Raw genomic sequence first — 17,128 nt, forward strand, 5'->3', positions numbered from 1 at the left:
ATGACTCTCCAGAGCAGATTAACACGTAACACGTGGAAGAGGATCATAAGAACTCATGCAATCCAGGGAAAACAGGAATTTGGACAGACCTGAATAAAACTACTGTCCTCTTAACAGTGTATTATGCTCTTCTTCCTAAATCAAGGAAGCATATTTCTTTTTTTTCTTTTTTTTTTTTTTTTTGTGGTACGTGGGCCTCTTACTGTTGTGGCCTCTCCCGTCACAGAGCACAGGTTCCGATGCTCAGGCTCAGTGGCCATGGCTCACGGGCCCAGCCGCTCCGCGGCATGTGGGATCTTCCCAGACCGGGGCACGAACCCGTGTCCCCTGCATCGGCAGGCAGACTCTCAACCACTGCGCCACCAGGGAAGCCCAAGGAAGCATATTTCTAAACCAGTTCCATGGTGAGGAACAAACTTGTGATATACCATGAACATGCATATTAGCATTTATATTTGTGTTATATCTAAGTAAGCTGGACTTGACAGTCTAGGAAAACTAACATTTCTTTAAATTATGTTATGGTTTTAAGCCATCACAATTAGTTCTAAAGTTGTCTTCATAATGTCTTGAGTATTGCTCTAGGTTTTGCTACAGATGGACACCTAGACGTTGGAGACCAGACAGCACAAAGTTTCAGGGGAAGACCTGTGCTACTTTAAAGGACTTAACATAGGAGGGATTGTAACTCAGTGATTATAGTCACAGTCTCCTAGTTCAGACAGTCCTGAGTTCAAACTTAGAAATACAGCAAAGACCACCATATTTACTTACTATATGTTCTTGACTAATTTATATAATGTCTTTGAGCTTCAGTTTCTTCATCAGGAGGAGGGGTAATAGTATAGTATCTCATAGGATCTTTCATGCATTTAACATAATGCCCAAAAAAGTGCTTACTTCAGTGCCTGCCACAAAATTAGGGCTCAACAATGGAGAGCCATTATCATTAAATTCTCTGCAGAGAATTGCCAACACAAACAAAAGGACATTTTACATCACTAACATAAAAATGGAAAAATTGTGAAACACTTTATATAAAGTCATTAGAATGTAGTATTATTTGGGATATTTACATCTGACATCAGAGGAAGTGTCTCACATTTAATATTTGTAGATTACAATCTAGGCTCTAACACTGCCATTAACTCAATGTTATGAAATCATGGAAGGTCAGCATCCTGAATCAGGCTAATTTAGCTGCCACTTTCATGTATAGGAAAGTTTTATAGAAGTTCTCATCATTTCTACTTTTTTACATGTTTAAAGCATAAATCAGAAGAAAAAATTGATATGTCCCCAAAGGTATTGAAACAAGGCAACTGTTAAACACAACACATGGAGTATCAAGTTAAGATTAACTACATACTCACAGTTTGTGTATTGTCATGGGTACTGGATTTTTGTATCTCAGGTTGGACCACAGAGAGGCACCCAGCACACCCACTCTCTCTTGACCCTACTTCCCCATGGTCTGGATAATGCTGCTATGCCTGGGAGTCGGATAGTCCAGTCTTTTAAGAATACAGACTTTGATATCTAAGACCGGAATCTGATATCTAAGCTATTTTAGATGGATTGTTTTAACATATTAATATCTTATGTAAGTTCACTGCTTTTGATTCATGTATACTCTATAAAAATACAGAAAGAACAAAAACATTTAATGCATAATTTCATTTATTTATGAATACAGATTAATAAAGGCACAGTTTAAAACAGAAAAAGATATATAGAAAATATTTGATGATATTTTGCCAATCAACTATTTTCCATATTCTGAGGCTGTGCTTTTCATTCACAGTGAATCTAAATCTCTTCCCTTCATCTTCTGGGTGTCAGGATTTGTCACCCTTCCCATAAACAAAATTGAATCTAGGAAAAGAAAAAAAAAACCTTTCAGAATTTCTGGAGAAAAAAATGACAATGATTAGTATTTCTTAATATTTTAAAAAATCATTGTCTTTTTTTCTCTATATGATAAATAGGCAATGTCTAATAGCAAAACCCACTCCTCTGTCTAAAATAGATAATTATATCATTATTAATCATTTTCTGATAATTTATGAAGCAAATTAACACCCACAACAGCTTGTCATGGAGAATGCATTAGTCCTGTTTCTCATAAAGGAAAGCAAAAATAAAGTGACAGAGAGGTGTTCTTCAAAATATAGAGATTCAGTCAGGCAAACATAGAATAATAAAATGGTGATGAGCATGGACGCATTTTAAATTTAAGGTATTAGCAGTCATCTCTTTATGCATGTAATATAAACCATTGGGGTTAAAAGTGCAGCTTCTCAGATCTCTTCCTTCAGCTCTGAATCAAATCTTACTGCTAAAGACAATATTTTCACATCTCTAGTGCTTTCAAATCCTCACCGGTGATATAGTATAAAGCATAAATGTAAATATGTAAACATCTATTTCCAGCCATTCTGTGTGTGCAAGTGAAAAGGAACTAAGAACTAGAGGACAAAACAGAAATAAATATGTTAAAATGCATTCATCTTTCTTTTCAACTAGGGTAAGGGAAGTGGCTCTATGTCAAGCGTTGCCTTGAGTTATGTCCCTTAAAGTCATATGTAATAAAGGTTTATTTCAAAAGTGATAAAATAAAATTTTACATAATTTTAAAGCTTACATGTATTTGAAATAACAATGGCAGAAATGAAATAAAAAGGAAGAACCCTTTTTCATTAACTCCTTACTGTTCAGTCCAAAGACAGACACAGTCTTAAAAGAGTCAATAACATGGAAATAGACATAATCTCTAGCAGATTTTTTCTTTTTATGATTATAATTAATAATACTTTGCCTCAAAACTCTCAGAATAATTCCCCAAACACAAGAAAAGAAATACTCTATTTTTCAGATAGATAGAGATACATAAATAACTTCCTCAGGATGTATACTACATTTAGCCACAATAGGAATCAATAGTAACTCTTGTATCCTTATAATTCTATGGAATTAAAATGCTTACCAGAATTGCTTGCTTGGGGAATTTTTAAAGTAATTTTCATAGAAACTAACCTCATAAATTGAAGATAATAGTTTAAAGTTCTAAACACTGAGAAGTGTAGGACATTACATAAAAGCCATTTGTCCCAGCCTTTTTAATCTGTTTTTTTGACCAACAAAACCACATTTTGAGTAGAGTCTTCATGCAATCACCAATCTACTCAGTACTAAATTGGACAGATTAGTGAAATCTTCCTTTACATAGTCACAGTGGATTCACAGGCAGGCTGAAGCAGAAATCATTGTTGTTTCCACATTTCTTTTCATGCCCACTTCTTAAAAAGTGTCCCTCATATTTAATCAATACAGTTATAAAACATCTCCATCAGATGGAAGCAGTTTTTACTTCATAATGTAAAACTACAATAGCATAACCAAAGCTAATGACCTAGAAAAAAGATTTCTTAGTGAATACCCTGCATTCTGCTTCTCCCTTCAACCTACAATCTGAAAGAGTTATAAACACAACATTTTCAAATTATGTATGAAGTACTGTCAGTTTCAAAACCAGGATTCACTATTTTCTGAGAAATGGCACATTTCATGTAGCATCTTTGACAATTTTCTTCTGAAAGTCTCTAACGCTGGCCTATACCCTCAGCCTAAAAGAAGAAAAATTGTTCTTCATTTCCCTAGAAGTTTGGCTTGGTAAGAGGTTTGGATGAATATACTGAAATATATATGATAGGAAGTCAAATACTGATAGGAAAATACAAGTAATGTATGGATTTTGCATAAGAGGATTGTTTGACCAAAACAAAATTTAAAATTTAGGTAAAAATTGGTTGTACTAAATCTAAACTTATTCACCCTCATACTCCAGAAATTGTCAAATGAATATATTTTATATAAATCATTAAGCCATTTAGTAGTTTACTACACCATGCTAAATCACCAGCTTCGTTAATCCCAATGATTTCTTCAGTTCATTTGTGAGAGGAAAAATAAATAAATCACTGAATGTGTATTGTCTTAAGGCAATAACCCATTCTACAGTTTATATGGCAACAACTTACAGCCTCCAATAAATGAGTGGCCATTCATTTTAAACAATACTTTAAGGGAGTAACCCTAGTTTAGAAAGTCTCATTACAATAGAGATCATAAAACAGTGGAAATTGTCATTAAGGGTCTGATAGTTAATTATTATCATAAGTAAATAAATAAGTGAATTATTTTGGGTTTTGAATTTTCACTGCTGTTTAACTGATAGCGATTACATGTCCATAGTCATCAACTTGGAAAATAAAGAGTAAAACATCATTATGCTAAACACCATTATTTCCTAGTGCATTGATGCCCAATGAGCTTCGTTTCTTTCTGTTCTCCATACTCAATAGTTACACACTGATGGCAAGAAATCAGAGTTACCCTAAGGTTAAAGATGTATAGATCAAATGACATACTCAGAATATCTCTTAACACTGACACATCCACTACTAGAATTGAGGTTGTGTTAATACAATCTCAGCAAATCTGAAACTGTCCCACTGTTTCCAAGATATAACTTTCAGAAAGGTCATTCAGCATTAGTTTCATGGAACTTAAAAAAAGAGACTGATATATCCCTTAGGGGGCCAATAATATCAGTATTGTTAGTTAATCTAACAGATTCAGATTCTGAAATTAACTCTGTCTCTTCTCCACGCAAAACAAGTTATATAGAGAAAATTTCCATTTTTCTTCCTTCATTTATTCAGTCGTTCACTCATTTACATTTATTGATGTATTCACAATGAACACTATGTGCCAGGTAGTGTCACAGGTTTCATATATTCTTTTATTTAACTCTCTAAGATAAGTACTAATATTATGTTCAAATAGGAGGTGGGGAAAATTAGGTTTAGAAAGTATGTGACTTGTCTTACAACTATTAGTTCATTAAGCTGGGACTTGAACCCCAAGTCCAAACCTTCAATCTCTAGGGGCACTGATATTAAGTGCAAGGCACTTTGCCAAATACTGGGCTGGATAAAGAAATGAATAAGACATAATCTCTTTTCCCCTGGTTTAGAGTCCTCACATGGGGTTATGACTCCTGAGAAGGCCTAAATATACACTTAAAGAAAGTTTCCTCACTGTATCCACATTTCTGGCCTCTCTTTTTCATAAGAGAAATTGCAAAAGCATCTACGCAGACAATCTGCATTTACGATGCCATTGTGTCTAACGCCAGTCCAATCGACTACTACCCCTACATTTTGTGCCCCTACCTTTTGTGCATTATCTTTCACAATTGCCCAAATTGGAGATTTGGAATAATATTTGACTCCTCCAGCCCACTCAGAGCCTATAGCTAGTCACTTATTCTTTTGGAATCTACCTATGAAACCTTTCACAACTGTGCAACTTCCAATTTCCACTCCCATTGTGGCACCATTGAAAGAAAAGTTGACTTCTGAAACAAAATGTCTTATTCTCACTATGCCACTTTTCATTTGTATGACCTTAGACAAACTACACAACCTCTCTCTGAGCATCTATGTCTTTATTCATCAAATATCTAACTTATTGGAATGGTGTTAGCTGTCGAGACTGGTATTTAAAATCATCAGCACAGGGCTTCCCTGGTGGCGCAGTGGTTGACAGTCCGCCTGCCGATGCAGGGGACACAGGTTCGTGCCCCGGTCCGGGAAGATCCCACATGCCGCGGAGCAGCTGGGCCCGTGAGCCATGGCCGCTGAGCCTGCACATCCGGAGCCTGTGCTCCACAACAGGAGAGGCCACAGCAGTGAGAGGCCCGCGTACCACAAAAAAAAAAAAAAAAAAATCACCAGCACGTATAGTAACTATTTCGGCAGCTATTACTACTATTGCTCTATTTTAGGTCACTGTCATCTCTTAAAACACAATGCCTGGTACAAAACAAGCACTCAAGAAATAGACACTAAAAATTTTTTGAAAAAAATTAAAATAAATTCAATAAATTGAAAGAACAGATGATTTCAGATGTATAGACTGAGATTAGCATCTAGGACTAGGTCTATTTAACTTAAGCAGCTCCCCCAGGGAATTCTCAAAAAGGTACCTGTTGGGTTATTCTTCATAATAAACAGAAACGGATGGTTTGCTATAAATTTGTTTCGAGGCAGACTCATGATCACAGGGACGTGTATGCCTATGAAATAGAGACAACAGTTATTTAGATGTGCACATTAAAAGATCAGTAAAGAAAATATATCCATAATATCCATACTATTTTTTGTAGACAGGAAAGGTCATTTTGTTTGAGAAATTAACATGTGGAAAAATAACCATTTTCTAAATACAAAGAAATTTGGAATAAATTTAAAAATCGAAGAGCAGAAGAATACATATTGGATTACTCATTGAATAATTCTAACTTCACATTTATGCTCAATGAAGAAGAAAACCAAAACTAGTTTCAGTTTAGTGAAAGCAGTTGAAAATTTCATCTTTTAAGCAGTAACTTTCTGCTCACTTTTTATTTGCGTTATATGATTTATCTCATAATTTTTCAACTCCTAATTCCTATCCAGGTATGTTTGTACTTTATTTCTATTCTCCAGGCTTGTAGTAATCACATCTGACTTCAAATTTATTTTTTTTAACTTTTCCAAAATTATTCTGTGAGCTCAGAACTTTTAGGATTTGTGCTGTGAATGTGTATGGGATTTTTATTATGATATTAGAAGTTTGCTGCCTTAACAATTATTTACTATAATAATTTGTATCATGCTCCTCCATTGTGGCATTTATCAATATTTCAGAGTGGATAAATTTAAATGGCTGGATTGTTTTTCTTTCTAGATTAAATATTTCTGCACTCAATTCAGATGTTTTATTTACCAGTAATGTAATAATTTTGTATAATTTTTCAGACCTATGAAAATGGTTTTTAAAATGCAACATGTGATCATAATTGAAAAACAAATGTAGAGAAGGAAAAAACTATTCCTCTACACTTTTTGTTTGTAACTGGGGTGTGCAAATTAAACTGACAAAAGACAGATTAACAAAAGAAATGGTTTTATTTTGTATCCACACAGGAGCTTCACAGAAAAGAAGTGAATACCCAAAGAAGGGGTTGTATCATTTTAACAAAAAGTGGTAAATTGTGGAGAAGTGACTACACAAAGGAAAAGGGGCTTGAGTGTCTAGGGGTGGTAAATTGTGGGAAGGTAAATATATGGGGAAAATTAATGGTATATAAGGATTATTTAGTAAGGTTTTCTTATGCAGACTCATATCACTGCCAACTTTCATCTCCTATGCCAAAGGTTCCTTCTCTTGGCATGGAAGACAAGAAGGGAGATACCTCCACAAGGGAAATCTATGCCCTGATTTTAGACATGTAAGAGGAGGGTAGAGAGCTCTTTTTGTACCTGCTGTTTCTAAACTGCCTTCAGCTCAAAATAACTCTTCTGCAAAAATGGCATATTTGGGGGTGGCATATTCTGATCCCCTGCACAATCCAAAATAATCTTAGTAATATTAAATGTATGGCATTCTTCTACCTGAAATATCAGGGCTATGTTAACCAAATTACCAGTGAATATAGACTCCTCTCTGAATTAATGAGATAATATAGAAAAGCATAGTCAGGATCACGCCCATTCTCATTTGGGTGAATATTTGAGTTCTTTTGTTCCTGAGCATCCATTGAGTAGATGCCTGAAAGTAAAAATACTCACACTAACTATTTAAGTGTGACACATCAGGGTCACTGCTGATCCCTTAATGATTGTTACATCCTCTTAGAGAACTCTACACTTAAAACAAGAGGCATCAGGTGATAGCAGAAAGAGTTCTGAACTTGAAGTCAGGAAACGTGATTTCAGTCCAAACCCTACTGTCTATTATTAGCATGACCTTAGGCAAAGCACTTCACACGTGCACCTGTTTCTTCACCAACATAATGAGAGGTTCAGACAATGATCTATAAGGACTCTTCCAATTCTGTGTAAAAGCAAGTGGAAAATTTGTCTACGTGAACTAGCAACTTCATCCCAAAGCCACCTTTGGTTTCTCCAAGGATTGTAATAGCTCATCTCCTCCAATCTAAGTTACTTTGAGCACAGTAATGCAAAGTCCTTCAGGAGGTGACAAAACAGTAGTGGGAGTCCAGTGTGCCCCACCTAGATGTCAAAATCCATCGCCATTACATAGCATTATAAATTAATCAAGAAATTAATAATGTGGATATAAATTTATCAATGTGACTATTTAAAGGATGCATATCTTTTACATACAGGTTAAAGTCATGGTCTGAAGAATTAAAATAGACTTATGAGGAATTCATTAAAGTTGCCCTTCCATTTCTAATTGAACTTAAGGCTTTTCTCCAATTATTTTTTGAGTATTACTTTTATGCAGCACAGATACTATTCAAAATGCCATTTGTTCAAGGAAATATGTCATAGAAGTGGTTCTCAAGCTGTAATGTGCATACAAGTCACCAAGAGATCTCAGAAAATGCAGATGCTGGATTAGTAGGTCTGGAGTTGAGCCTGAGGTTCTGCATTTCTAACTAGTTCCCAAGGGGCACTGATGCTGCTGGTCTATGCATTACACTTGCAGTTGCAAGGATAGGCTCCAAGTAACTGGAGAGCAGTGTTTCTCAACCTGGGATTCACACTGTTATCACTTAGGGAAAGGTAAGAAAATACTGAAGGCTGAATCTCATCTGCAGAGATACTGTTCTAATTATTTTGGGGTGCAGTCTGGGCACAGAAATTTTAAAAGCTTTTCAGCTGACTCTAATGTGCAGCTAAGTTTGAGAGCCATTGCCATAGAGATAATAAGAGTCACATTAGACTCTCATTAGAAAAGTAGGGACTAAGAGTGCAAAGGAAGAATGGAATTAATACAATTTCTTAAGAGTGAATATTCCTGAGCAATCATGTTTCAGGTTTGAGCCTACAGTTTTCTCCACTGGGTCCTATCAGCTAATGGGCAGGTAATCCAAGTGACAAATAAGTAGATATCAGTAGATGAGCCTCAACTCGTAATCAAGTCCCTTCCCTTTTCTTTTGCCTTAAGCTCCAGCCGCACAGGTGCATAAATAGCTTCTATAGCCATTTTCCCCTTCCTTCAGTGTACTGGACAGCAGGAGGAGAAAAGGAGATCAGAGGACCACAGAGTGGAAGCATCCTCACGCTCATTTCCTCCAGTTCTTCCTCCTGGCTTGCTGTGACATCATTTGTCCTACCAGTTGATGTTGCAGCTTCACTGCCATCTTCGTTTATCTCAAAGAAAACTTGTTGCATGACTTGGGAAACATACACCTCAGCGGAATCTGTAGGAAAATATGAAAGTGCATTGAAGGGTTAACACTCAGGGCTAGTACTTATTGGATCCCAGGTGAATTACATTTTCAAATGAACAAAGAAAAGGAAAAAAATCCAAACTCTTTCCAAGTTAGTTAATTTGCTAGAGGTAAATGTGGTTTAGGTTTAGCTCTTGCAGAGATGATGTAGAGAAGGTATGGAGAGACCAAGTTTAGCTCAGATATAAGTGAAATATTTGAATGGACAAAGGGTTTTGCCTGCCTTAGTCATGGTCTACAGGCAAGATGAAAAAGGCTTTACAGATTTGAATTAATCCCACCCTATGTCTTCGACCTCAAAGCCAACTTGCCTTTTAAATTCCGTATTGGGTTTTGATCTGAGTTTAGAACAAAATTTACTTTCTTTCAAGACTGATGAGGCGATAAAGATCTAAAGAGCTTTTGTGTCATCTGTTACAAAATAGCTTCAGAGCTATGCTTTAAAACCTGTCAAATTTCTCAGTGTAAGATAGTGTCTTAATAACGTTTTGTTCTGCTGTGGAAACAAGCTGAGAGAGAAGGCCCCTCTCCTCCCCTTGGTGGAACTGATGTATGTGTGAAGCGTTTCTGGTACTGTGACCTGTGAAGAGTCTCCTTGAGAAGGGGGAGTGAAACCATGAGTTCAGAAGCCACCTGCCACCCGTGTCCAGACCAGATAGATCTGACAATGTTCCTCAGAGAGACAACGGAAAGGTTGTCGTGAGTTCAGCGGTGGCGAAAGGGTGAGGAAAGGAAGGCAAGCCTTGAAACTTGAAGAGAAAGGAGCTTTGTCCCTCATGAGAGAGAAAGCTGATGTGACGCAGGTGGACTCCACCAAGACAACTGAATTTAGAAGGATTCATGAAGAAATAATTTAGTCAAGGCAAACCAGCTCTGACAGCTTACAGAAAAGTAAATCTCCTCAGGCAAGATAGAGAGAAGTCATCAAAGGGTTACTTTCGTAAAAAATGGCTTCCTAAAAATAACTCCAAACTGCTTGTAATGACTCCGTCTGGGCCTCTGATTACCTCTCATCCTCATCTCCTACCCTCCTCTCCGGGTCCAGTAGCTCCAGCTACAAGGTCAAGCATCAAGACTTTAGCTCCATCTCTCCATCTGCTTAAAATCCCTTTTCCCAGAACTTTCCCTGATTGGCTCCCTTGTTACTTAGGTCTCAGCAAAAATGACACTTCCTCAAAGCAATTGTCCCTTCTCACCATGTCTAATTCTGTTCTTATCTGATCTAAATCTCTTTATCCCATGACTCTATGTTAGTTAATCCATAGCATCTATCACCTCACCATTTAATTAATTAATTACTTGTTAATTGTCCATCTGCCCTAACAGATGTAAACTTCATTAGAAGAGGGAATGTAGATTTTATTCAACTCTAGAAAACTGCCTGGCACATAGTTGGCTTTCAATAAATACTTACCAAATAAATAAATCAATGGATAAGGCTATGTCCAGTGATAGAAACATGTAAGATGGAGAAAAGGGGGCATCCACATCATTAGTGTGGGTTAACTAAAATGCAGGGGTGTGGTTTTTTAAGGTCATGCAAATGAGCACATTCTTTTCCCACAACTGCCTGGAATAAGATAGGATTCACATATAGAGCACAGAGTAGATGACCAAGGGGCTCATGCAAAGAATGAAGACCGAAAAGCAGGTTGGGGTGGAGTGGAGAATTTCACGCATGCAGTTTAGCACTGGCACCAGACCAAGTGACTCCCTGGCCATTAGACTGAGCAATTTGGTCTTCTGTATTCCATCTTACACAGAGGGGGGCCCGGTCTTGGAAAAAGAACAGGACTTGGGAGATGATAGATTAGAACAAGGGATCTGAACTTCATAAACTCACTGGTTTCTACATCTTTGCAATAATTCTTTCCCTTAATTTCCTATGAAAATTCCAAGTATGTCTTTGTCAAGTTAAGAGGACAAGAAACTTTCAATAGCTTTGCTAGAAGATGTGCAAGTAAATATTAATGTGCCATTTACTCACTTTTTTTTTGTATTTAACATTTACTGAGTGTCCACTATATAACAGATGTTGAACAAAGTGATTTACATATATTCTTTTTTTTCCACCACTAGGATATATTATCTCATTTAATAGATTAGAAAGTTGAAGTTCAGAAAGGTTAAATATTTTACCAAAGGTGACACAAGAAGTAATAACAGTTAGAAGTCAAATATTCATCGCAAAGTTTCCAAAATAACTCTTTTGAAAACATTTCATTCAAAACTTGTGAATGACATGAGTATAAGATAGTGTCTCTTTTGTGTAACTATCACACAGCACTAGCATTGGACTGGTTCTCAGTAGCCTTTAGCAAATGTTTATTGTCTACTTACAAATGGTAAGTAGGAATAGCAGGGAATTAATTCACTATTCTCCTGAAGACCAGAAATAGTGTCAGTCTTGACTGTGGTTGTTCTATTTCAGGCAATAAGACAGAACCAAAGAATCAAAGTAGTTAAAACAACTCAAATAGGCAACTCAGAGCAAAAAATGTTGGACATTTATTCTTTTCTGCTCAGGGTTATTCTCTCGCACAAAATCTTTTATAAAGCATTTTGGAGGTATTTTCTTGATACATCTTCTTGTAAAAGGAGACTTTATAGAAGTCACAAATTGCTGGGAATTTGCAGAGCAAGTGGCTATTTGAAAGTCTGAGATATAGCAAGTGAGCTTCCAAAGGCCAGAAAGAAATTTAAGAGGAAGAGGTGTTTAAAAAATGGCTTGGTTTATTTCAAGTTGGTGAGGTGTCTGCATTCCAGGACACACTTAGATAGCATCCTGTTGCAGTATTTAATTTTTTTTATTAGTTTCTGCTTTATAACAAAGTGAATCAGTCATACATATACATCTGTTCCCACATCCCTTCCCTCATGCATCTCCCTCCCTCCCACCCTCCCCATCCCACCCCTCCAGGCGGTCACAAAGCACCGAGCTGATCTCCCTGTGCTCTGCGGCTGCTTCCCTCTATCTATCTACCTTACATTTGGTAGTGTATATATGTCCATGCCTCTCTTTCGCTTTGTCACAGCTTACCCTTCCCCCTCCCCATATTCTCAAGTCCATACTCAAGTAGGTCTGTGTCTTTATTCCCGTTTTACCCCTAGGTTCTTCATGACCTTTTTTTTTTTTTTAAATTCCGTATATATGTGTTAGCATACGGTATTTGTCTTTCTCTTTCTGACTTACTTCACTCTGTATGAAAGACTCTAGGTCTATCCACCTCATTACAAATAGCTCAGTTTCGTTTCTTTTATGGCTGAGTAATATTCCATTGTATATATGTGCCACATCTTCTTTATCCATTCATCCGATGATGGACACTTAGGTTGTTTCCAGCTCCGGGATATTGTGAATAGAGCTGCAATGAACATTTTGGTACATGTCTCTTTTTGAATTATGGTTTTCTCAGGGTATATGCCTAGTAGTGGGAGACAACCCTCAGAATGGGAGAAAATATTTGCAAATGAAGCAACTGACAAAGGATTAATCTCCAAAATTTATAAACAGCTCATGCAGCTCAATAGCAAAAAAACAAACAACCCAATCCAAAAATGGGCAGAAGACTTAAATAGGCATTTCTCCAAAGAAGATATACAGACTGCCAACAAACACATGAAAGAATGCTCAACATCATTAATCATTAGAGAAATGCAAATCAAAACTACAATGAGATATCACCTCACACCAGTGAGAATGGCCATCATCAAGAAATCTAGAAACAATAAATGCTGGAGAGGGGGTGGAGAAAAGGGAACACTCTTGCACTGCTGGTGGGAATGTGAATTGGTACAGCCACTATGGAGAACAGTATGGAGGTTCCTTAAAAAACTAAAAATAGAACTACCATATGACCCAGTATTTAATTTTGACTGTCTCATTCCTGATGGTGATGAAACTGTCAGAGAAGTCAGATCTATCCGTCAGTGTGAGAACAAGCAGCTAAATCATGCGTGAAGGTGATAATGAACAGCTATGTCACCTGTGTACCCCACCCACCTCCTCCGCCAGGAAAACTCATTCATTCTATTCATTTACTCACATAATTGATGAGTGCATAAATTAATGAATACTTCTCCAAAGTCCAAATTTTATATAGGAATACACAATAATGCTGGGTTATGATATCCAACCCCATCAGACAGACAAGCCTGTGTCATTAGGACTGTTGTTTATATATATATATATAAAACAGAAGACTGAATTTAAAAAAGGGTAGATAACTTAGGACAAATTGGCCCTCTTCATCCATTTTCTTTCTCTTTAGTTATTTTTGAACTTGTGGGTACTGCCAGGATGAGAAAAATTAAAGACTGTCTTGGGCTTTGTTGTATAAGTAAGTGTCTTAACTGCACACAATTTCCCAGGTGCCAGTTAGCATAAAAGCTCCATCTCCTCAGATGTGTTGTCAGTCTCAAGCTAAATCTACAAACTGCAGCATTACAATTTCTAGATTGTGTTCATCATCCAGCAACTTGTGGATGCCTATTTCATGGCCTCTAATATTACCGAATTAACATTTGCTAATTAGTTTATAAAAGTTTTATTAGCTCTGCTTAGATGAGAGCCTCACAGTTGTAATTCCCATTATTCAGATAAGGAAATCCAAACAGGGCTGGAATAAAAGCCCATATAATACTTCTCCTACACAGTCTCACTGTAAGCATGGTTAGAAGGCTTATCTAACATTCTATAATGCTGTCTGACTTTCATTAAGCAAAACTACTTAAGTGCAAAATAGAGTGCTTGTTTACAGACAGCTTGACATGACTATGACATTTATTCTCTGTGTATGTATCTTCTGGGGCCAAATGCTCTCTCAGTTTTAAGATCAGTCAGTTAACATCATTAGTAAGAAAACATATTTACATGATAATATAAGAATAATTTTCCATATTACCTGTTATTCCAGAAAGGTCACAGCCACCATTAAATATCTTAGTTATATTCAATGAATACAAAGCTTCTTTGAAGTCTAATTTTTGTTCTACTTTAAATCTGTTTTAAAAAATGAAGAGGAAAATTTTTGAAACACTGTACACATTTTCTACCAAAATGATTTTTATAAAATGGATGACTTGGAAGAGATTTTATTGTGAAATATTTTGTTTTCATTATCCCAGTTACGTTTCCTCACTTTTCACACCATTTTTCCCCAGCTCCACTGAGCAGTTCTGAGTTGCTAATAACTTGTTTCCCAGATAAATGGTTGGTTGGGAAGGGAGAAGCAAATACTCTATTTTTTGAAGTAACACCCAACAAAACAGGGTGAATTCTAGCTAAGTTTTCAATTATTTGCTTCTTCGCTAGAAATGTAAAGCTTCCCTCCAGCAACTATACACACTCAGATTTTTCACATCATCAAAGGTGGTTCCTGGCAGGCATCCACGAGACTATGAGCCTGAAACAGAAGCCAACGGTCCTTAAAGAAGATTTTTGGCTACTGAGGTACAGAGAGGGGGCATTAGTAACCTATGAGCCTTCCCATCCATTGTCACAGTTGATGTGACTTCCTTCAGTTTACAGACACACCTAACATCTTCCCCCAAAGCCCTGTATTTTACAGGTAAAAGATTGAAAGGGAACTAAATTTCTTTCCAATAAAGTAAAAATTATAGGAAAAACAAAAAGCTGGCCAATACTTCTAATTCAGGGCCCTAAGTTAGGACTCCAGATTCTGCGCAGGTCTCCAAGCCTCGATTTGCCTGAAGAGGGAGCTTCACCAAAGAATCTCAAAGATTCTCTCAAGTACTGATCTTCTACGATTCCAAGTCAACAGCAATCAGTGACCCTCACTTTCCCATTTCAATAAAAAGGGGGGGGGGCAGAAAAAAAAGAAGCTAGTACTTACTGGCTTTAGAGATGCTGAAAGCATCCATTTACATTTTACAACCAGGTTGGAGACTTTGTTTATGAAAGAAAAGAGTCTTAAGTCCTCCATCAGGGGGCTATGTATATTTCCTACCTCAGGGAAATCCCAAGACAGCTTCTGCCCAAGGGGCTCTGTCTGTGCCCTAGCTGGGCCTTTGCCCCCGTGCTCTCTGGTTTGGATGCAGACATGATTGCCCAAGCACAGGATCCTTGCTTAGCTAACAGGTAGGCCCACATCTGGGGCTAGAAATTAGCTTGTGCAATCAGTCTAATTAGATCATTGTTTTAATTGCCAAATACTGAACAAGCTTCTTAATTATAGTTCTTCAAAACAAGGAACATGCTGTGGCAAAAATTTACTGGCCCTAAATTATTTCTTGGTAAAATATTATGCCCTTTTGGAAGATGTTTATTCATTCAGAACCCTAGCTAACTGGGGACAGGCACAATTCACAACATGCACATTAAAACCTACTGATAATGAAAATAACTTGTTTTATGCCAATCATTTTCAACTTCTTCCTTTTAACTTCCTGCTAAGAAAGATAATATGCAGCATGATGGCTCTGAGGCTTTGGGGTTGTTCTTTTTTTCTATTTTCATTACCACACTTTTTTTATTCTGAATGGAGTATGCGCTTCTAAAAGGTTGAGGAACAATGTTCTAGTCCACCCATAATTTGGCTATTTTTAGTATAACAGTCCAATGATTTGGGGATAATGACAAGAATACTGCAAGACTTATTACAACCTCTAATAAGGTCTAATCATACCAGAGAGTCATTTAAGTAACAGTCTTGCTCATAACATAGTCCAATGAAAGCTACAGTGATAGAAACCCATTCAACCATTTAATAAAAGTATAATCTACGGCCGATTACTAATTAGCCATAATTATTGGAGCCATGAATAGCCAGGTGTGAAGTAGCACTTCCATGTGTTAGCAGTTAATATAGATCATAGTTTTTAATCTTCACAAAAACCCTAGGAAGTGAGCATTATTATTCCCATTAACATATAAGAAAGTGGAGGCTTTGAGAAGGTTGATTTTCAGACTCAAGGACAAGATAGGAGACAGGGCTAGGATTCAAATGCAGGTCCCTTCCAAGTCAGAGCTAATGTGCTAACTTCCACTGCCTTCTAGTCTAAATATAATCCAAAATCGTAATCTCGATCAATACAATATGTGTAGTGTTAATTGTGTACCTCTTCCAAATTTTGTGAATCTTAATATTTATTCTAGATGTGGTTCATTTCCTCTTTTCCTTGACTCTCCTCTAAAATTGTCAAAAAAAAAATACAGCTAAAGGTAAAAGAATGAGTAGCAAAAGGACTGGATAGACAATTATCAACCAAACAATCATGAAATGAATGTTTTAGCATATGTAAACATTATCTGCCTCCTTAAAAGGCAGCAATTTACTGCCATAGGCTACCATTGTGCTTAAAGGGGTCTCACACAGGTTAAAGCTGCAGAAAACAAAGGAACACAATGCAGAATTTCTGTTTGAGAAGGAGTCACTCCTGGTCTGCAGGCCCTACTGTGGATTGGTGTTGTCCCTTTCTTCTCCTTTATACGCAGGACTCTTGTTTAACGACAAAATGTCTTCAACTGATTTCCCTCAAGGTCCCTGTCCTTATTGTTTAGAATTCCACTTTTGATACAGTGGGCTTGAGTCATCTTTGGAAGGTTCAGGCTTAGAAACAACCAAGTCTTAGGGCTGCCCACAAGGATAAAAATATAACACAATCCTTGACAGTGGTGGACTTGGGACTATTATGTGAGTACATAGTTTCCAGTCACTTAGTGTGTGTGTGTGTGTGTGTGTGTGTGTGTGTGTGTGTGAAATATTCCACTGGCCTCAAGGGCTGAATTAAAAATTCTTTCTGTCACATAGGAAACATATCTGGACAATGTTTAATGTAAACTTGGATTCCAAT

The 17,128-nt window shown here is 36.9% G+C and overlaps 1 protein-coding gene across 1 annotated transcript in view; it reads right to left on the bottom strand.

The window, feature by feature from the left end:
- Positions 1-1,723: 1,723 nt before the first annotated feature.
- The window catches only part of SERPINI2 (serpin family I member 2), a 28,725-nt gene continuing 13,320 nt past the window's right edge, over positions 1,724-17,128 (bottom strand). Inside the window, exons 5-8 of the mRNA XM_081234869.1 lie at positions 14,218-14,315; positions 9,197-9,283; positions 6,053-6,142; positions 1,724-1,875 (exon numbers count right to left, since the gene is read on the bottom strand). Of these exons, the coding sequence (XP_081090995.1) occupies positions 1,799-1,875; positions 6,053-6,142; positions 9,197-9,283; positions 14,218-14,315 (352 nt within the window). The 3' untranslated portion in view covers positions 1,724-1,798. The remainder of the gene's footprint in view (positions 1,876-6,052; positions 6,143-9,196; positions 9,284-14,217; positions 14,316-17,128) is intronic.

The sequence above is a fragment of the Mesoplodon bidens genome (genome assembly GCF_964165515.1).
Source record: "Mesoplodon bidens genome assembly, chromosome: 5".
Classification (NCBI taxonomy): Eukaryota; Metazoa; Chordata; class Mammalia; order Artiodactyla; family Ziphiidae; genus Mesoplodon; species Mesoplodon bidens.